Source organism: Triticum aestivum, chromosome 2D, assembly GCF_018294505.1.
Source record: "Triticum aestivum cultivar Chinese Spring chromosome 2D, IWGSC CS RefSeq v2.1, whole genome shotgun sequence".
In the NCBI taxonomy this organism is placed as follows: domain Eukaryota; kingdom Viridiplantae; phylum Streptophyta; class Magnoliopsida; order Poales; family Poaceae; genus Triticum; species Triticum aestivum.
Window position 1 is genome coordinate 182,580,706 of NC_057799.1, and position 22,145 is coordinate 182,602,850.

A 22,145-nucleotide genomic window follows, 5' to 3' on the forward strand; every position below is an offset into this window, starting at 1 on the left:
CGCTCGGATTGCCATCTAGAGCAAACTGTGTACTACTGCCAGATTGTAGTTTGCTCAGAGGAGCACATGCTTTGGGATACATCCATGAGATACAACGTGTTTGATGGTGTTCGCTCCAAATGCTAAAAAATACGAAGTTAGATCTATAAATTTTTCGAAAAACATCTAGCTGCTCTGCCACCCCATCTCCATTTTTCATCCCCATCCCTACACGCAGGTATGCATCAATTAGAAACCATGATTCTTTCTGCGGGAACAACCATGGTTTTGGTACTATTCTGCCACTCAAGAGTCCAAAAATATGTTACTATACCACAATATACAAGTTCAACTAATTAAGTCCCTTCCTTAAGGAGATATCTTCATTTATCATAGTTGTCCATAGAAAAGTATGCTAAGGTACTTTCTATATCAACATGGATGGAAAGAAATGTAAAAGGAATGTATGGACGCCAATGTACATCAATGAAGTGGACAAAAAAGCGATGGGTAGTAAGATGAAGAGGATTCCGGTTCTCTTGGCCCATCTTCCAATAATCGCCAATGCAAATGGGTAAAGAAGCACCATAATCCACAGGTTGAATAGCAGACCCAGTGCACCATGCCTTTTCTGCGCTGCAGACCATGTCCCCATGTATAAGATTGATTTACCAATTGCTACACCAATAGCCAAGATGTTGGAAAACAATACCACAACCGCCGGTATCATCATGGGAACCCAATGCACTTCATACATCTCAGCATACTTGTCATCTGTATCAGCCACTGGTTGCTTTGTGGTGACTCTGAAGTGTATACCTTTTTTTGTAAGGATATTCACCACCATGTGCAACACCGCTGTCGGATATGCAGTTACCGAGCCAATCATGAAAAATTGCTCGTTGCGCCACCAGTCCAACCATGTGATTCCTGCCCACATTATCTCAAACATGCCAATCACATGGATCATCACAATGACGATGATAAGGTACACAATGTACCTGGTATATGGTCTCTGTACAAGTATTTCTGTAGGAAGAAGCCACATCACTGGACAGAAGGCGTACATTAGGATAAAGAGTGATGTTAATGGGTAGATAGTGAAATTGATGTATGAGAGTCGCTGCACCAAGCTGAGTCGACGACCAGCAAACAGAGGGCTAATGTGTGAGAAGAACATCTCTAGGGAACCACCAGACCATCGCACTATTTGGCGGAGGCGCTCTGTTAGATTGATGGGTGCAGTGCCACGGAACGCTTCACGTTCCATGGTAGCATACATGGAGCGCCAGCCTTGCCCATGGATGCGAAATCCTGTTACTATGTCTTCTGTTGCCATATTGTATATGTAGCCAATTCCCCTACCCCAATCTGTCGAATCATCATAGGAAGATGACACTACTTTTGTCATCTCTTCAAGAAATGAATCATCTAGTGTTGGTGGTAGTGTGACACCTTCTTCTTGCTTTATGGCTGCTAAAACTGAGTTCAGGAAGGGTAATGAGTTACCGAACCTGTTACTGTCGACTATGATGTCCTCGGCTCTCCAGCAAGGTGGATCAATACCATAGAGTGCAAGGCGACGAAACATGCAACCTGTGCCAAGGTAAGTAGGCCCTTGCTGACCATTGAGGCCGTACATGGCGCCATCAAAAAAGACACGATTATGGTTTCCATACCGGTCTGTAGGGTCGACATTATCAAATCTTTGCGGGAACTGAACAAATCCAGTATTATCCCCTTCCCGTGGGTCTAGCATGAAGCAAACAGCTGCATGCAGGGCTTCTGAATTGTTGATGTAGTGGTCACAATCAAAGTTGATGAAGAAAGGTGCATTTGAGAGTAGAGCTGAGATACGTAGCTCTGCATTTAGAGCACCTGCCTTTTTGTTGTGCTCGACACCTGGGCACTTTTCACGAGCCACATATACCAGCATCGGCAGGCGCATATCAACACCGTCAAAGTTGAGTGAGCTGTCATTGCTCTCGTGTACACCTAGTGGAACCACATGTTCTGGATGGCTCTGCACAATCTGTTGTAAGAAACAAGTTACATATTTGTCAGAAAATGAAATGTTGTTTGCCAATCTACATATGTTATAAAAGTAATAGTTACTTAAAAAGACTTCTATACCTTAACAATTCCTGCATGGTGCCCAGCCCTATGTTTTTCTGCTGGGTCAAGCCATGTGCCTGGCCATTGTGTTCCATCAGCCATCCAAGTCACTTTTGCATCTTCATCCTTTGTCCCTGTTTTACTATAAATATCCGCCCTTTGGCGGATGGTGTTAGGAAGCATATCTAAATGCTTCTTGAACTCCTCATATTGCGTGCATACATGCTTATAATCCTGAATGAACTCCTTATGTGAGGCCCCTCCGCACAACGGGCCCTCTAGTTCAAAATAGCTTTCCGGTGCTCTTGGGTCAATCTGATGCTTTCTACAGAAGGGAACCCACAAAGCAGCAAACTTTGCAGTCTCAACCAATGCCTCATAGAGGACCAATGAGCCACTGTCATCTGATAGGTAGCAGTTGCACCTGCCAATATGATAGTCGGCTGCAAGGATAGAGAGAACACAATTCATGGTGTACAATATGGGCTCATCAGTAGCACTAGCAGTGGTGACAATGACATCGATGCCTGGCAGTTGGGAGCTCCTGCCTGGTGTGTCAAATTGTTTCCTGAGTGTAGCAAGGTCGGGTATCATTTTAATGGGATTATACTTTGGGAGCTGATAGCTTAGCCATGATAAGCTAAACCACACATCTGCCACGACCGAGATCACCCAAAACCACATGACATCAGAATTATTATTCTTGATGCGCCATCCGACGAATAAGATGACGGCGATTACTCGTATCAGGATCAATACCCTGTTTATCATGAGCGGAGAAAAATGTAATCAGTGGATGCAAATGTTTGCAAATGTATAGTCTAGCTATGCAAGTGCCTACTACTAGTACTTAGTGTTTATTAACACAAGCTATTTCATTTTATATTCTGAGAACAAATCGATCTATCTCAAACGAGAATGTTTCAGGACTTCAGAAGAGTGTGGTGTTTTGGATCCCATGCTCCAAGGAGCCTGATGTTTTTTCCCAACTTATACACATTGATTTGTTCTACATATTTTCAGTTTTCTTTTACTAAAAACACATTAATGTGCGAGTTGCACACCCAAAAAAATTGATCGACCCATAGTAGCAAGTGCCGGATTCACTTTTGATACACATATTTGTCTTTTTTATGTAGCCCATAAATGACTAGAATGTATTTCTTATAAAATTTATGGACCCATGATAGCAGTAGAAGATTCACACATATTTGTCTCTTATATGTAACCCATAAATGACCATATGTATTGATAAATTATATGGTATATGTATTTTTTTAAATCTATTATATATGTGCATTGTATTGTATATGGTTCGCACCCGTAGGCCATATTATATATAGTCTGTCAAAAAATAAAGAAGATACTTTTCTACGGAACTAGACTTTTGTAATATTGTGCACTAGAATAAAACAAACGTTTGATCATTACTACCCCCCCCCCCCCCCCCCTCCATAATTCTTAGAATAAAACAAACGTTGATTAATACTCCAGGAGTACTTTCGTTTCAACCCAGAAAAGTTTTTATCTCAGTTAATATTGAAAGGTCCTTTGCCTCAAACACTTAAAAACTGATGTTGCTTGCGGAGATTTAAGATAAAGTTCACTGGATTTCACATTTCAGACACAAAATTTGCTATCAGTTTAAAAAACATACACCAAGCTGGGCCCCTTAGATTACTGAAGATAGATGCACTGCAGAGCGAATTGCAAGGAGGAAAGCCCACCTGTACGGGTACAGGATGATATTCTTGACTCTCCTGTTCGAGAACAGCAGCGGCCGGCCGCCGCCATTCTCCAGGTCTGGCGCCACTGCCATGTCGCCCGGCTGGTCGACGTCTTTCCAGTACTTGTCCTTGGCTTTGCCGCCGTGACCATTGGCCGCGACCGGCGTGACGACCAGTGCTCCTGCGTGGACGCCGTTGCGGTTCGAGAGGAGTGGCTCGCTGAGTCCGGTGGCGGCGCCGGCGTCTGTCGCCGGCGACGTCGTCATTGCCTGCATGGTGCGTGCATGCACGTAAATGGTAGGAAATCCTGCCTTGATGTTTGTGCTAATGCGCTCAACTGTCACACGCATGCACAGAGATATGATAAGGTAAGCAATAATACGTACCTGAGGGCGATGATAATGCTACTAGCTAGCTCCGCGTATGTGCGGTGCCGGAGCCAATAAGAAATAGAGAGGAAGAGGAGACAGTGCTTTGCACGGTACGGTATAGAAAGGAGGTCACGGGTGTATTATATACACACTCTCGCGTGTCCAGCTAAGGCCCGCTTGGCATGGGCGTAAATTTGCACACCCGGATTTAATTTACAGATGTATATTACCGGTTGCATACGATTTCCAGCTGGAAAACGACGCCTTGATATGTGTATTCTTTACGGGGGGTATTTAGGGGCCAACCGACGTTCCAAGCGGGGCCTAAGCTGGTACACTGGCGTGCAACGCATGCACAGATGCACTGCCACACATCAGGTTCCAAGTATCTCGACCAACGCACATGATGAACAGTAACAGGACATGACGTGTCACTATGAGGACAAATGGCCATTAAGAGCCTCTATAGCCGGACCTCTCAAAGTCGCCTCATACGCCCGGGTGGGCTGCCTGGTCACTGCCCGGTCATATTTTTTCGACCCAGACAAACGCCTCAAACGGGCCTCAAACGCCCAGACTGAGCGGCACCCACCCACTACTAGGGAAAAGCCTAGCAGCAGCGTGGGTTCTAGGTACATTAGTAGCGCGGGGACATGCGCTAATTATAAGGCGCTACAACTAACCCGTAGCAGCAGCACGTGCACACCCGCGCTACTGCTATACAAGTGTAGCAGCAGCGTGCTTCATGGAAGCTCGCTACTGCTAATAGCTCTTGCGCGCATTGCCTGGACGCGCTACTGCTACTGTGACGCTGCTGCTAACTTTCTCCACTCGCTACTGCTAATTTTAGTAGTTTTTTTTTTGCATATATTTTTTGTATTTGAACATGTTGTATACAAGAATCTTTAGCAGATACAAATGTCATCATGATACACATACAAATGGCTGCGAGACCACAAATGTAATCATAGCATATACATACAAATAGTCTCATCATAATCATCATCCAACACAAAATGGTATTTCGTATCATCTCGAAAATAGCGATACATGCAAGTCTCGATTACTTGCAACTACATCGTCATCCATCTAAACAGTGATATACGCGAGAAGAGCTATCACTTTGAGTGAGAGCGGAACTATGCAGTACATGAGTTCGTATCCCTCTCTCGCATTAGCGTGAATCTAAATTAACTACTGCATGTCGCTTGGAAACCGGAAACCGGTACACCTGGGCCTGACACTCCGGCCACTCGTCGTATATATATTCCTGGCGTAGCACTTCTTCGCCATCGATGATCTATGCACCTGCATCGTCACATGAGTCGATGATATGCAACATATATAGTTGAGCAACAGAAAGAGACAGACTTGGCAAAAATAGAAGCAACATATCATAAGCATAAATAACAAAGTTGATCGTACCCAAAATGCCCTAACTAGAGTGATCGTCGCTAGTCGAGGAGGACGGTTTAATTACATCATAAATAAAGTTTCGTCGTGCATAACTCAACGTTTCGTCATACAGAAAGTATGGACTAAACGGACACATTGTCATATATCGACAATCACTCCAACATGTCGTGCCATCCATCCAAGTCGGGGAGATAGTCCCCGAGCCTAGTGAAAGGCTTCAGGTCGAGACGCTGAGAGGCTACCCGTGTTCGGACGTCTTCCCGCGACATTTGTCCTTCTTCGTAGAACATCCCTGTTTTTCCAACGACCTCCTTCATGATGATTTGGGCAAGTTCGCGCTGAATGTGATAGAACTCAGCTCGAAGTCGATGATCCTCGATATCTCCTACGTTCTTTGCCCATTGCAGAATATGGGCATCGCCGGATGTAGGTGACATGCGAAGGTTCTGGTGATCCTGTCTGTACTCCAGCATGTGGTGTAGGACATAGAATCCATCATTAAGAGAATCACTCGGTTGCTGGATGCAGCAGAAGTCGGTCTTATGGCCGAAGGCGAGCCTGCTGCCCCTTCTCTTCTTGTCCTTGACCTCTCCACCCCGTGCTTCGTAGTAAAACATAGCACTGTCGAGAACATCCTTAATGTGGGTGTAATCCTTTTTGTTAATTTTATTCGACGAGTCCAAGTGAAGAGCGTGGGAGTATCGGGGGTAGAGGATGATGAGGACGGCGCGCCCGCCATTGCGCAAAATAAGTACACCTCAAATTAATTAGCCTCCACCGTGCAAATGAATGATTGAAATCGAAGGAAGGATATCCGCGCGGATGACTTACAGGGGATGATAAGGCACGAGAATCGCCTCCTTGTCCTTATTGGCGAGCATGAAATTGACGATGTATTCCCTCGCGTATTCACGGTGCTTTGCGCAGACTCCCAAGAAGCCCTCGTGCATGAAGTACGGGTCAACGACACAGATATGAGGTATCTGCTCAACCCCGATGATGTAGTTCATGTGCAAGGCATAAAGGCGGACAAACGTAAAATCCAGCTTCTTCACGTGAAACATGTCGAATATGTAATCGAATCGAAGGAAGAACTTATCCGCGGGGAAGAAGTCGACGTACGACAATTGCCGCGGAATGTTAACCACGTAGAGTGGGTATCCTGGATCTTTCGAGGCGATGAGGCCTTTCTCTATCCGCAGCACATCGTCATGAAGTCTCCCTAGATCGCCGAATCTGGCCCCTAGCGCTGCTGCAGGTAGGATTGGTTGACCGGGGATATGCCATTTATCTGCACCGGGGTTATCTATACGGTCTTGAACCCGAGGCTGCTGAGGCGGCTGGATCATAGAACCAGCTTTTTTGCCTTTCCTCGATCTCTTCCTAGACTTCTTTACTACCGGAAGGTCGTCCATAATACGTTCAGCCTTCGGAGACGGCAATTCAGGCACCGACTCATGACGCTCAAACCCTAAGTAGGGGCCAGTATAGACATACTGTTGATTGCCATCGTCATCCTCATCCTCATCCATGGCGACGTCATCAGCGACTAATGGAGCCTCTTCCTTACCCCGTGCGCTATCACGCAACCCGACACCCGACACTAATTGGGTAGGTGGGGTGTTGATGTTCATACCTTGCTGAGGCTGCGTGCTCATGGGTGTGCTCCCGGCCGCCTCCAGACGAAGCAGACTCCTTGGCCACAACAGGACCCACCCATTGCAACAATCACCAAGCCGCCGCGGGGTCTCGTCGTCATCCCCCACTAGTACCAGAGGAGGCAAATTCTCGTGGCCCGGTTTGACACTGGCCACGGAAACCTTGAAGACTTTCGGGGGGATCGGCCGGCTGTGGAACAATGGTTCCTTCGGCTTCATTATCGTCGCCTTCCCCACGTCCACCTTATGGTCGCCGATGGTGTACAATATGGTGCACGGGGTTTCGTCGGGCTGCAAAGAAAAGTCTGCAACGTGAGACATCCGGAAGGCAACGAAAACGGGAGATTATACATTTATTGAAGGGGGCCGGTGTGACAGATACCGTGAGGGCGTCGAGCTCAGCCAAAGACGAAGCACCGCTGAGCACGTCCGGTGCGGGAGCAGGGCTAGTCGAGCTGCTCCCCAAGAAGTCAGCAAGGGGAAAGTCCGCTGCATTTTTTTCTGGATTTTGCCTGGTCCAATTTAAAACGGCCGGAACCAAGGAAGTATACATATCTACAACCACCTGTTTTGTGGAAGCTACCGCTGTTGCGACTGTCTGAGATGATTTCTTCTCAACCGCAATCTCAACCTTCTTGTCGATATTTTCTTCAGTTAACCTCTGTCTTTCCTTTCTCTCCTCCCTGATCTCACGGTAGTACTTCTTCCACGTCGCGCCGTCTCCGACACCGTGCACGCATCCATATGACAGTCGAGTCTCCACCGGGAGTCATTTCAATATGTTCAACGCCCGGTTCAATGGAGTGTCCCACTTGGGCCTCGCCAACGCCTCAGAAGGCGAGTCGCTTTCAGCCGCAATCCTGTGCTGCTCTCTCTGCAAAAGGCACAAGGATCGTTTACAAATATGACTAACATGCAGTCGAATTGATCAGAAACTAAAATTACCAGCAGTCTTATGAACTCCGTCGTGACCGCGTTCGTCTCGAAAACCTTCTTCACTGGGCCCCAACGCTGCCGGGCCCTAAGGACGTCACGCTCCTGCGGGACGGTGAACTCCGCCAAGGGGTCTGGGATGCCCAGACTCGCGGCTTCCGCGTCCTCCTTGGCACATTTGGACCTCTTCCCGCCATAACCACGACTTCCGAGGTGGTGGCTCTCAATGTTCCTCTCTTGAAGCCCCTTCATGTACTTAGACTTTTTTGGCAGCTTCGGCCTCGCAAGCCGCCTTGAATATTTGAAACTGCTCTTCCGTGATTTTCGGATTATCCTTTACAATCTCGGAGTAGGGTTCCTTCTTGTCGATGATCCTTTGCTTTCACCCTTGTTTTCCAGGCGGCCAACGCGTCGCTAAACTTGGTCATGGCGTGTTTGTTTATCTTCTTCATTGTCGGGTCCATATCTGGATCTTTATAATCCTTTTCATTTCAGTCCGGGAACAAGAATATCTGATGAAACTTCTTTAGGAGGGAGGGCCTCATATTATCTATCTTCTGTAGTTTCTCATCGTTGATGGTGGCGGTTGTCCGTACGATGCAGCCTATTTGATTGCCGTAGCACGCGCGCGCTTCCTGGGGCGCTTTTGGCTTAAAATTGCCGTCGTCCACCTCCATGACCACCAGTCTAGTAGTCCCGAGCTTGTTAGGAAGCCGGTGCCTCTTTGCTTTCGGTTCTACACCGGCTCCGCTAGTCTCGGCGCCGGTCTCAGTCTGAGCGCCGGTCTCGATGCCGGTCTTAGTCTCAGCGCCGGTCTCGATGCCGGTCTCAGTCTCAGTCTCAGCGCCAGTCTCAGTCTCAGCACAGGTTTGCGTGTCAGTCTCAATCCCCGATGCCACCGGTGGGCCCAACAACAACATCGGTTGATCGTCGGCAAGGCTAAAAAATTCGTCTGCCGCCCGGTAGACGTCGTCGCAATCACCAGAACCCTGTCCTTCATCGTTGCTAGCCATGTTTCCTACGATTAAATCTAGTCAATTAATTCTAGACCTAATAAAATGAATAATGACATAAAAAGGCCTATTGTTTTGCAGGAACGTTGACTCCTTCCCGGTGCGGCAAATCCCGGGCACTCGATATGTCCTAGTTTGCAGCACAAGTCATGCCGAAATTCACGAAAAATTTCGGCAGGACCTTTGCTAAAAAGTGGACAAATCGAGAACCAGAAATTTCCGGAAACGGAAATGAATTAACATTCCGGCAAAACATAGGCCACTCGGCTTCATTCCCTGGAAACAACAAAAGGCCACTTGGGCACAATCGAAACATGTGCAAACACAATTGAGGAATTTGCATATATCCTGATCACTTCAAATTTGCATGTCCTAGCGTTTGACACTACAAAAAAAATCTACACAAATCTCATGCTCTCTCAAACTCAATTCAAAATATAGATTATATTTAGTTAACTACTGAACTAAACTTTACTCTAAACTAAACCCTACTGCCCTAATTAACATCTAGTTAAACAAACTCAATTCAAAAACTAAACCCTACTGAACTAATTAACATCAACATTATCTACTACTTAACATCTATTATTACCGTAACTAAAAACATCAACATTATCTACTACTTAACATTAACATCTATTAACTAAAAAGGATGGGTGGGGGGGCTTACAGAGAGGTGAGAGACGGTGGCGGGGAGGTGCTCGGCGACGGAGGTAGGGGCGGCGAGGGCGGGCCCGGGATTGGGAGGCGGAGGTCCTGGGCGGGCTCGGGGGCGGTGAGGTCGAGGGCGGCGGCGGTGAGGTCGAGGGAGGCGACGGTGAGGTCGAGGGCGACCCGAGAGGCGGCGGCGGTGAGGCTGGGCGGCCTCGGGCAGCGGTGGTGAGGATGAGCGCGGCGTCGACGCCGGCAGGAGACGGCGGCGAAGTGGGGGCGACGGCGAAGTGGGGCGAGGGATCGATTTGGGGGAGAAGTGGTGGCCGGGGGAAAACCGTTTTTGGTTAAGTCAAAAATAACGGTAGCGCGTTACAGAAAACGCGCTATAGCTAAGTTAGCTATAACGCGTTTCAGCGAACGCGCTACTGCTACATCTTCATCATTTTTTCCCTTTTTCATTTATTTTTCTTTACATTTTATATTTTTCCTTTCTTCTTTTTCTATTTCTTTCATTTTCACTTACTTTTCTATTCTTTTTCATTTTACTTTCTTTTCGTTAGCAGTAGCGCTTTACGCATAAACGCGCTGCTATAAGTATATTAGCGGTAGCGCGGTTTTTGGAAGATCGCTACTACTATGTGTAGCCCATCGGCTAAGTGATTGGAATTTTAGTAGTAGCGAGTTTTCGGTGAGACGCGCTACTGATATATGTGCATCTGCAGCGCGCTTATTTTGCACGCGCTACTGCTGTCTAGCAGTAGCGTGCTTTTTTAACAAGCGCTACTGCTAAAGTTTTGTGTATAACGTTTTCCCTAGTAGTGACCATATCCAGCCCAAATATGGGGCGGATATGGTGTGGCCCAGGCACGCCTGGGCGCGTCCGCCTGACAAGCCCGACCCACCACCGACCCCACGGATGTCCCACAAAAAAACCCATCGCCCTCGTCGGTCTGAAACCCTAGCTCACTCACTCTCCTCTCTCGCTCCGTCCTCTCATCTCCCCTCACCGATTCCAACCGAATCTGGCGCAAATGTCGAGCTCCGGCAGCCGCTGCGACGACGAAGTGGATATGGAGTATGAGCTAGCTTGCCCTCCGCATCGCCTTGGAGCGGTCCAAGGTGGAGACCGGGGCAGCTCCGGATCTGCAGCCTCGCCGCGGCTTCCCCGTTGGCGCATCTCGGACGCTGGCGCGGGCCCCTCCCGGCCCATTTGCAGCTGCGACAGGCGGCCATCGCATTCGGCGCCTTCGCCACGCCGTCACATCGCCCTGCCGGCTGCTGCTTCCCCACGCCGTCCCCTCGCCCCGCCGGCTGTTGCTCCCCCTGGTGGACAGCGGTGGGTGCTTGTGCCCACCCCGCCGGCCGGGACGCGCACGCCGGAGTTGGAGGCGCGCGCCGCCCGCTGCGAGAGGCAGCGGGCAAGGGAGAGGGAGGCTGTGGAGAGCTCTGTCCGCCGCCGGCGTGAGTTACCGGCGAAGCCCAACGAGGTCCAACGGCTCCTCGCGTGGGTCTACCGCCGGTCGCTTACGACGGCGGAGACGGACGCTCGGCGGCTCCGTCGAAAGAACGCCAAGGCTCTTCGGTTTGCCGTCGAGCAGTCCGAGCGGGAGGCGTTGGAGAAGGCGAAGGAGGCGGCTCGGCTGGCCAAGCTCAGGCGCCAGCAGGACCGGGCCGTCTAGTGCCTCAAGGGCCTCGTCATCGTCGACTCCTCCTCCTCCGACGACAACGGCTCCTCCTTCGACGAATCGGACGATCCTCCACCAGCCAATGACGGATACAGCTACGCCGACGACCAGAAGGGGAAAGGGCTGGTCCGGAAGTTGTGAAGTTGATTTTAATTACAAGTTTTAGATGTAGTATATAGTGGTCCGTCGTTTGTGCGAACTTTGGCGGATCTTTTGGAGAACTATTGTGCAATTTCTATGTCCGGAGCTGATTTACGTAGTTTGATCGACATTGCATGCATGCTATAGTATGGATATAGATGTTCGGATATGATAGACACGGATGTGGACCACGCGATTTGTGGAGTGCCCGATCACTGTCCGCGGACGCGTCCGGGCACGTCCGTGGGCGTTCGAGGGCCCGGATTTGGCGAGTCCGGCCTTAGATGCTCTAAGGCGTGGCGTGTAAAAACAATAGTATAGCAAGTATGCGTGGCGTGGATAATAACATTCGTCTGTTGAAGTTAGGCAACATAACAACATTACAGTTTCAACTCAAAAAATTACAGTGGTCTGTTGAAGAACGTGGAAGAGGAAGTACCGGTAGTAGAAGTGACAATATATCACGATCGTAGCACCAACGCATACAAGCAAAACAGGAGGTGGGCTGACGGCGAGTGGCGTCCTTGGAGCCAATCCGTCGTGTGCAACGCTTGCAGCAGTGCACCCTCATCTTCCTCCACATATGGTGCACGGGCCTCAACTGCCTCGAATCTTCTACGCACGCGCGGCACGCTTCCTGTTTGTGGGAGAGATACAACTAGCGATGTGGCGGGGGCGCCGTGCCACGTTCTTACGACGTCTGACAGATGCGCCTCATCGTCGTCTTTTCCTGGCAGCTGGATGTGTTTCTGACAACAACAAAAATTAAAAGGGTTTCTAACATTAGAAAAAGGCTTTAAATCAGACGGATGATTTTACAGCGCGCATCAGCCGCGCGGAGAGCCGTCTGATCATTTGATCCGATTTTAGCTAGGCGACCGTGCACAACGTTGTTGTCTGGCCTTCTGCACCACTCCGCAGGGGCTTGACTACCAGGACTCCACATGCACCCGTAGACCATCAAATGACACCAGCCATTAACTCAAGAAGACAAAAAAAGAAGAAGAGAGAGACAAGACCACTATTAGGCCAACTACAACACACGACTCCAAGCGAATGTCCGTTTTGTTCTGATTTTGTTTGTTTGGGCCGGCAAAACGGACAGGCACGTCTGTTCATGGTCGTGCGGCCGTCGATGCGCCCAACCGCCCGTCGCATCCCAAACTGTTCACTTTTTGGACTTGAAATTTGACACCAAAACAAACCCAAATAGACATTGCATAAAAACATTAATATAAGCATTAACATCCACAAAAGTCCAGTCCAACACTTGAAGCCTATAACGAGCCTAACACCTCCCTACGGCCCAACCGACGACGCATGAGCTCCACGATAACGCCCCCAAGAGGGTGACAGTGCTAAGCATCGCCGCTGCTGAGTCCGAGCAAACAGACAAAGGTTTTCACCCACACCGTGGCACAAGAACAAGACCTACAATGACGTCTTCGGGAAGCAAGCAACACCCACGAGCGCTATCGCCGTCAGCGCTAGAAAGCGTGAAGCTTTCGCTCAAAAACTTGCCTGCACCACTTGGAGGAGCCCTAGTCACCACCACAACGAGGACCAGCCCATCCACACCATATCCGGGCACCGTCAAGACGGGTCGGAGCCTCCCGCCACTACACCCCTTGTCACACGGCCAATAGGTGGAGTTAGCACGGGCACCACGAAGCCTGCTCGAAAGCCAACCATGGAGTCCGCCATCCAGTGTCGTCGCCCCGGCATCCTCAAACGAATTCATCACGGATGCCATAACATGCGGTCGCCACCCAACCAACCAGAGAACACCGCCCCGACATGGGCATCGAGTGACCAGAGCCCCCACATGGAGCAACCAACCCCTGAAACGGTGGCCAGCCACGCCGGTGGCCATCTGCCAGCAAGCGCTACTGGGAGGAGAGGGTGTCGCCCTATTAGATATGGCCACTCCAAATCTAGACGGGGGGGGGGGGGGGGGGGGGGGGGGGCTCTTTGTAGTCGGCAACTTTGGCCACCCGATGGTAGTACATCCACCCGCCAAAATACTACCTCCTTCGGCTCCCCGCGACCTGCTATACCACCATCGTCCACGGCCGGGGGCTTCCACACCCTCCTACAAGACCCGCAACCACATGCCGCAGGAGAAGCCCATCACCGCCACCCAAACGCCACCTAGAAGGCCTCACCTCCACCACACCGCAGCCTCCCACGACTGGAAGACGCCGCTAACCGCATCCCAAGCCGCCCCACAGCCCGCGCCGACCACACGTCAAGAATACCGCATGGACACGCACCAACTACCACCTTGCTGCGCCGCCGACTCCACCAACAAGGACACGACGGAGCCGGACCCCCGCGGCCCAAGCCGCACTCAACCCGTGCCGCGAGATGGCCGTCGGCCGCAACGACGCGGGGGAGGGGAGTGGGATTTTCTCCTGGTTTTGTATACATGTAATTAGGTTGGCAGAGAAGTGAACATCCGATACATGGCCAAGCTCTGGGTAGCCAGCTAGCCACATGATGGTGCGGCAAGCTTGGTGAGGTGCGATGGACCCGGAAAGTGACCAGCCGAGAGCTTACATCGACAAAAAGAGGGCACGGAGGAAAAGGAAGGATGACGTGGACAAATAAACCGGCGTGGTCGTTGTGTTTACCACTTGGACAAACCACCGTCGACCACCCAAAGTGCCAACCTAATTTTTAATATCACTTTAGCATTGGGAAACATTGCGTACTGGCGGACTGGCCGAAGCTTCGGCCGGTCGCGCACGCGCCACTCGATCGTGTAGCCATCCCGCTCAGCATCTCCACGATCCAAGTTTTTTTTTGAGTGGACTCCCGGATCCAAGTTTGCATCGTTGGTTTTCCCTTTCTTGGCCCGTCATGTGCCCTTGGCCCACCACGGCCGCTTGATACGTCCATTTTGCATCACACTTTTATGTTGATATTTATTGAATTATGGGTTGTTATTACACATTATATCACAATACTGATACGTGTCCAACATATCTACTTTTCCTAACGCTTTTCCTCTTGTTTGGACTCTAATTTGCATGATTTGAATGAAAATAACCCCGGACTGACGCTGTTTTTAGCAGAACTACCATGGTGTTGTTTTTGTGCAGAAATAAAAGTTCTCGGAACATAACGAAACTTTGCGAGGATTTTTTATATCAATAAAGAGAATTTCTGGAGCCAAGATCCACCAGAGGGGGGCACCTGGGTGGGCACAACCCACCGGGGCGCCCCCCCTCCAGGCGCGCCCAGGTGGGTTGTCCCCACCTGATGGCCCCGAAGACCCTAAAATCGATGCTATAAAATCACATTTTTCCAAAAAAATGAGGGAGAAACAATTATCGCGTTCCATGAGACAGAGCCGCCGTCACCTCCTGTTGTTCATTGGGAGGTCAGATCTGGAGTCCGTTTGGGGCTCCGGAGAGGGGGATCTTCGATCCTCATCATCACCAACCCTTCTCCATCGCCAATTCCATGATGCTCCCCACCGGGAGTGAGTAATTCCTTCATAAGCTCACTGGTCGGTGAGGAGTTGGATGAGATTCATCGTGTAATCTAGTTAGTTTTGTTAGGGCTTGATCCCTAGTATCCACTATGTTCTGAGATTGATGTTGCTATGACTTTGCCATGCTTAATGCTTGTCACTTGGGGCCCGGGTGCCATGATTTCAGATCTGAACCGTTTATGTTATCACCATTATATCCATGTTCTAGATCCGATCTTGCAAGTTATAGTTACCTACTACATGTTATGATCCGGCAACCCCGGAGTGACAATAGTCGGGACCACTCCCGGTGATGACCGTAGTTTGAGGAGTTCATGTATTCACCATGTGTTAATGCTTCGTTCCGGTTCTCTATTAAAGAGAGGCCTTAATATCCCTTAGTTTCCATTTGGACCCCGCTGCCACGGGAGGGTAGGACAAAAGATGTCATGCAAGTTCTTTCCATAAGCACGTATGACTATTTACGGAATGCATGCCTACATTATATTTATGAACTGGAGCTAGTGCCGTATCGCCCTAGGTTATGACTGTCACATGATGAATATCATCCAACAAATCACCGATCCAATGCCTACGAATTTATTTTATATTGTTCTTGCTAAATTACCACTGCTATCGTTATTGTTGCACTTGCTACAAAACTACTACTATCACTGTTACCATTACTATTGCCGTTGTCACTATTATCAAAACTATCAAACTACTTTGCTACTGATTACTTTGCTGCAGATAATTAATCTCCAGGTGTGGTTGAATTGACAACTCAGCTGGTAATACTTACAAATATTCTTTGGCTCCCCTTGTGTCGAATCTATAAATTTGGGTTGAATAATCTAACCTCGAAAACTGTTGCGATCCCCTATACTTGTGGGTTATCAAGACCTTTTGCTGACGCCGTTGCCAGGGAGCACAACAATATTTGTTGAGTCACTTGGGATTATTATCAATTTATCACTATGAAGAATCGGAAGGATGCTAAGACTAAGATTTATCCCTCTAAGACGAGGGGAGGTAAGGAACTGCCATCTAGCTCTGCTTTAGATTCACCTTCAGTTATAAGTAAACTTGCAACACCACCACATGCTATGAATCCTGATATTTCGCAAGTTATTGATGATGCTACTTCTACTATGAATGATACTTACGATGATGCTAGTACCTTGCTTAATGATGATGATGTGCCATTAGGTGAATTTCTTGAGGAACAAATTGCTAGAGTAGGACAACATGATATTGTTGAAACTGATGATGAGCTTGAAACTGAAAATCTTGAAACACCTACTATAACTAGTCCTCCTAGATATGAATTGCCAAAAGTACTGGAAGGTTATGTTATGAATGAGGAGACAACTAGAGATATTCTTGCTTGTAAGGATAGAGATGATCTAGAGAAATTATTATGCAAGTATAAAGAAAAATCCTTGAATGCTAGAATGCAATATGATCCTAAGTTTGCTACTTCACCTATCTTTATTGATGATAAGGATTATGAATTCTCTGTCGACCCAGAGTTAATTACTTTGGTTGAATCAGATTCCATGGTTATGAAACTGAAACTGTTGTGGCACATCTTACTAAGTTGAATGACATAGCCACCCTTTTTACTCATGTTGAGAAAAAATCGATATTACTATATTCTAAAATTATTTCCGTTCTCATTAAAGGGTGATGCTAAAGCTTCGTACAATACTCTTCCTCCTGGTTGTGTGCGTAGTCCCCAGGATATGATTTATTACTTCTCTGAAAAATATTTCCCTGCTAATAAGAAACAAGCTGCCTTGCAGGAGATATTTAACTTTGTGCAAATTGAAGAAGAGAGTCTCCCACAAGCTTGGGGGAGGCTTTGCCAATTGCTTAATGCTTTGCCTGATCATCCTCTTATGAAAAATGAAATACTTGATATCTTCTATAATGGACTAACCGATGCTTCTAGGGATTTCCTAGATAGTTGTGCTAGTTGTGTTTTCAGGGAACGAACTATTGGGTAAGCTGAAGAAGTACTGAATAACATATTAAAGAATTATGATGATTGTACTCTTCCTGAACCACCGCTTAAACCCACTCCGAAGAAGAGGGGTATTTTATATCTCAGTCCTGAAGATATGCAAGAGACAAACAAATCCATGAAGGAAAATGGTATTAAAGCCGAGGATGTCAAAAATTTACCTCCTATTGAAGAAATACATGGGCTTAATACACCACTACCATCTAAGGTGGTAGAGGTAAATTCTCTAATGAAATTCAATGATAATGATAATCCTCACAATATGCACCCTTGCCAATGCCTTTATGAGTTTGAGAATTACATTAGAAAGCAAGATCACTTCAGTGCTAATGTTATGAAACAATTGAAATACAATTATGATATGATTGCTCGCTTGAGTGACTTGTTATTTAGAATCTCAAATGATGTTAGAGGTGTGGGAAAACATGCTTCTATGGTTAAAACCCAGTTAGAACAAGCTGCTAAATCTCAAATAAAATTACTAGATGAAATGAATAATAACATAAGTGACTTTGCTGTTAGAGTAGCAACTAGAGGAGGTAAAATGACTCAGGAACCACTTTATCCTGAGGGACACCCAAAAAGAATTGAACAAGACTCTCAAAGAGCTAACACTGATGCACGTAGTCCTTCTAAAAAGGAAAAGAAGAAGAAAAAATGATAGGACTTTGCATGCCTCTAGTGAATCTGAAGTAGAAAAACCTCCTGATAATGATAATGAAATTTCTATCTTTGATGCTGAACTCAGTCTGGTAATAAACATTCACCTTCTAATAATGAAAAAGATAATGATTAGGTTCACGAAGACACTCAAACAAATAATAAAGAACCAGACAATGATGTTGAGATAGAACCTGCAGTTGATCTTGATAACCCACAACCTAAGAATAAAAGATATGATAAGCGAGATTTTGTTGCTAGAAAACACGGTTCAGAAACCTATGCCCTTTCCACCTAAGTCAACTAAAAAGAAAGATGATGAAGAATTTGAACGCTTTGCTGAAATGCTGAGACCAGTCTTTTTGTGCACTCGCTTGACTGACATCTTAAAAATGCCTCCTTATGCAAAGTACATGAAAGACATCATCACCAATAAGAGAAAAAAATCGAAATCTAAAATCTCCACCATGCTTGCTAATTATACTTTTAAAGATAGAGTACCTAAAAAACTTGGAGATCCGGGAATACCAACTATACCTTGCTCCATCAAAATAAATTATGTGAAAACTGCTTTATGTGATTTAGAAGCTGCTGTTAGTGTTATGCCTTTCTCTTTATATAAAAGACTTGATTTCAATAAACTCACACCTACTGAAATATCTTGGCAAATGGCTGACAAATCAACTGCCATACCTATCGGTATCTGTGAGGATGTGCCCGTTGTTGTTGCTAATGTTACTATTTTGACTGACTTTGTTATACTTGAGATGCCCGAGGACGACAACATGTCGATTATTCTTGGTAGACCCTTCTTGAATACTTCAGGAGCTGTTATTGATTGCAATTAAAGCAAGATCACTTTTCATATCAATGGTAATGAGCATATGGTGCATTTTCCGAAGAAGCAATTTCAAGTGAATGGTATTAATGTTATTGAAAAATCTCTGACAATCACTATTGGAAGTTTTCAATAAATCTGGACGTCGAACTCGAGCTTTCTGGCTCGGCTCGTTCTCGCCCAGGCTCGTATCGTGTTTGATTCGGCCCAAGAAATAAAAAGGCCAAGCCGAGCTGCGTTATTGGGCTTGTTTCGTCCTCGGGCCGAGCCCAGCTCGGCTCGAGCCATCCCGTGAGATCGTCCAATTCTGCAGCCCAGAATGGCCCAGCCTCACAGTCACACTTGACCTAGCTAGCTCCCACCTCACCCCGAGCAGCATTCATCCTCATTTCCCCCCGGGCTAGGTTAGCTAGCCGCCGCCGCCGTAGCAATTCCTCGGCGTCCTTGCTGGCTCGGCACACCATACACTAGCCGATGACACACACGCCGCTTGTCCAGATCGCCCAAGGAGCCATGGAGAAGAAGAAAGAGAGGTCATTGACCTCCATTCTTGGGAAGGAGCCAGCGATAGGAAGGAAGAAAAATGGCAGGAGCAAGACCTCCATGGGCGCCGGCTTCGAGCCTTCCGTTCGCTCAAGGCCAATCCAAGCATCGTCCTTGTCGACTCGCATGTGATGGCAAAGTAGCAGGTGCAAGCACTCTTGGGGAACGGAGTATTTCAAAAAATTTACCTACGATCACGCAAGATCTATCTAGGAGATGCATAGCAATGAGACGGGAGAGTGTGTCCACATACCCTCGTAGACTGAAAGCGGAAGCGTTTAGTAACGCGGTTGATGTAGTCGAACGTCTTCGCGATCCAGCCGATCCAAGTACCGAACGTACGGCACCTCCGTGGTCAGCACACGTTCAACACGATGACGTCTCTTGAGCTCTTGATCCAGTTGAGGCCGAGGGAGAGTTCCATCAGCACGACGGCGTGGAGACGATGATGATGAAGTTACCAGCGCAGGGCTTCGCCTAAGCACTACGACGATATGACCGAGGTGTGTAACTGTGGAGGGGGGCACCACACACGGCTAAGAGAAGACTTGGTGTCTCTTTGGGGTGCCCCCTGCCGACGTATATAAAGGAGGGAGGGAGAGAGGCCGGCCCTCCTAGGGGCGCGCCAAGTGTAGGGAGTCCTACTAGGACTCCCAAGTCCTAGTAGGATTCCCTTTCCTTTTCGGAGTAGGAAAGAAGGAAAGGAGGGAGGGGGGGAAGGAAAGGGGGGGGGGGCGCCCCCACCCCTTGTCCAATTCGCTTTGGCTAGGGGGGAGGCGTGCACCACCTCGTGGCCCTTCTTCCCTCTCTCCACTAAAGCCCAATAAGGCCCATTAACTTCCCCCGGTGAATTCCCGTAACTCTCCGGTACTCCGAAAAATACCCGAATTACTCGGAACCATTCCGATGTCTGAATATAGCCTTCCAATATATCGATATTTACCTCTCGACCATTTCGAGACTCCTCGTCATGTCTGTGATCTCATCCGGGACTCCAAACAAACTTCAGTCATCAAATCACATAACTCATAATATAAATCGTCATCGAACGTTAGGCGTGCAGACCCTATGGGTTCGAGAACTATGTAGACATGACCGAGACACATCTCCGGTCAATAACCAATAGCGGAACCTGGATGCTCATATTGGCTCCTACATATTCTACAAAGATCTTTATCGGTCAAACCGCATGACAACATACGTCATTCCCTTTGTCATGAGTATGTTACTTGCCCGAGATTCGATCATCGGTATCATCATACCTAGTTCAATCTCGTTACCGGCAAGTCTCTTTACTCGTTCCGTAATGCATCATCCCGCAACTCACTCATTAGTCACATTGCTTGCAAGGCTTTATAGTGATATGCATTACCGAGAGGGCCCAGAGATACCTCTCCGATACATGGAGTGACAAATCCTAATCTCGATCTATGCCAGCTCAACAAACACCTTCGGAGACACCTGTAGAGCATATTTATAATCACCCAGTTACGTTGTGACGTTTGATAGCACACAAGGTGTTCCTCCGGTATTCGGGAGTTGCATAATCTCATAGTCAAAGGAATATGTATAAGTCATGAAGAAAGCAATAGCAATAAAACTGAACGATCAACATGCTAAGCTAACGGATGGGTCTTGTCCATCACATCATTCTCCTAATGATGTGATCCCGTTTATCAAATGACAACATATGTCTATGGTTAGGAAACTTAACCATCTTTGATTAACGAGCTAGTCAAGTAGAGGCATACTAGGGACGCTTTGTTTTGTCTATGTATTCACACATGTATCAAGTTTCCGGTTAATACAATTCTATCATGAATAATAAACATTTATCATGATATAAGGAAATATAAAATAACAACTTTATTATGTCCTCTAGGGCATATTTCCTTGAGTCTCCCACTTGCACTAGAGTCAATAATCTAGTTCACATCGCCATGTGACTTAACACCAATAGTTCGCATCACCATGTGATTAACACCCATAGTTCACATCGCCATGTGACCAACACCCAAAGGGTTTATTAGATTCAAAAATTTAGTTCACATCGCTATGTGATTAACACCCAAAGAGTGATCATGTTTTGATTTGTGAGAGAAGTTAGTCAACGGGTCTACCACATTCAGGGCCGTATGTATTTTGCAAATTTTCTATGTCTACAATGCTCTGTACGGAGCTACTCTAGCTAATCGCTCCCACTTCCACTATGTATCCATATTGAGACTTAGAGTCATCCGGATCAGTGTCAAAGCTTGCATCGATGTAACCCTTTACGACGAACTTATTGTCACCTCCATAACCGAGAAACATGTCCTTATTCCACTAAGGATTATTTTGACCGCTGTCCAGTGATCACTCCTGGATCACTATTGTACCCTCTTGCCAAACTGATGGTGAGGTACACAATAGGTCTGGTACACAGCATAACATACTTTATAGAACCTATGACTGAGGCATAGGAAATGACTTTTCATTCTCTTTCTATTTTCTGCCGTGGTCGGGTTTTTGAGTCTTTACTCAACTTCACACCTTAGAACTCAGGCAAGAACTCCTTCTTTGACTGATCCATTTTGAACTCCTTCAAAATCTTATCAAGGTATGTATTCATCGAAAGTCTTATCAAGCATCTTGATCTATATTTTATAGATCTTGATGCCCAATATGTAAGTAGCTTCACTGAGGTCTTTCATTGAAAAATTCTTATTCAAGTATCCTTTTATGATGTCCAGGAATTTTGTATTATTTCCAATCAACAATATGTCATCCACATATAATATCAGAAATGCTACAGAGCTCCCACTCACTTTCTTGTAAATACAGGCTTTTCCAAAAGTCTGTATAAAACCATATGCTTTGACCACACTATCAAAGCGTACATTCCATCTCCGAGATGCTTGCACCAGTC

General features: G+C 47.1%; 1 protein-coding gene across 1 annotated transcript; it reads right to left on the reverse strand.

Annotated features, from left to right (window-relative positions):
* Positions 1-326: 326 nt before the first annotated feature.
* On the reverse strand, positions 327-4,338 carry LOC123052445 (probable mixed-linked glucan synthase 3). The gene is made up of 4 exons (XM_044475622.1): positions 4,208-4,338; positions 3,822-4,090; positions 2,113-2,854; positions 327-2,011 (listed from the first exon to the last, which is right to left on the reverse strand). The coding sequence occupies exons 2-4, from the start codon at positions 4,085-4,087 to the stop codon at positions 407-409; spliced, it is 2,613 nt and encodes an 870-aa protein (XP_044331557.1). The 5' UTR covers positions 4,088-4,090; positions 4,208-4,338; the 3' UTR covers positions 327-406.
* Between the last annotated feature and the right edge of the window lie 17,807 nt (positions 4,339-22,145).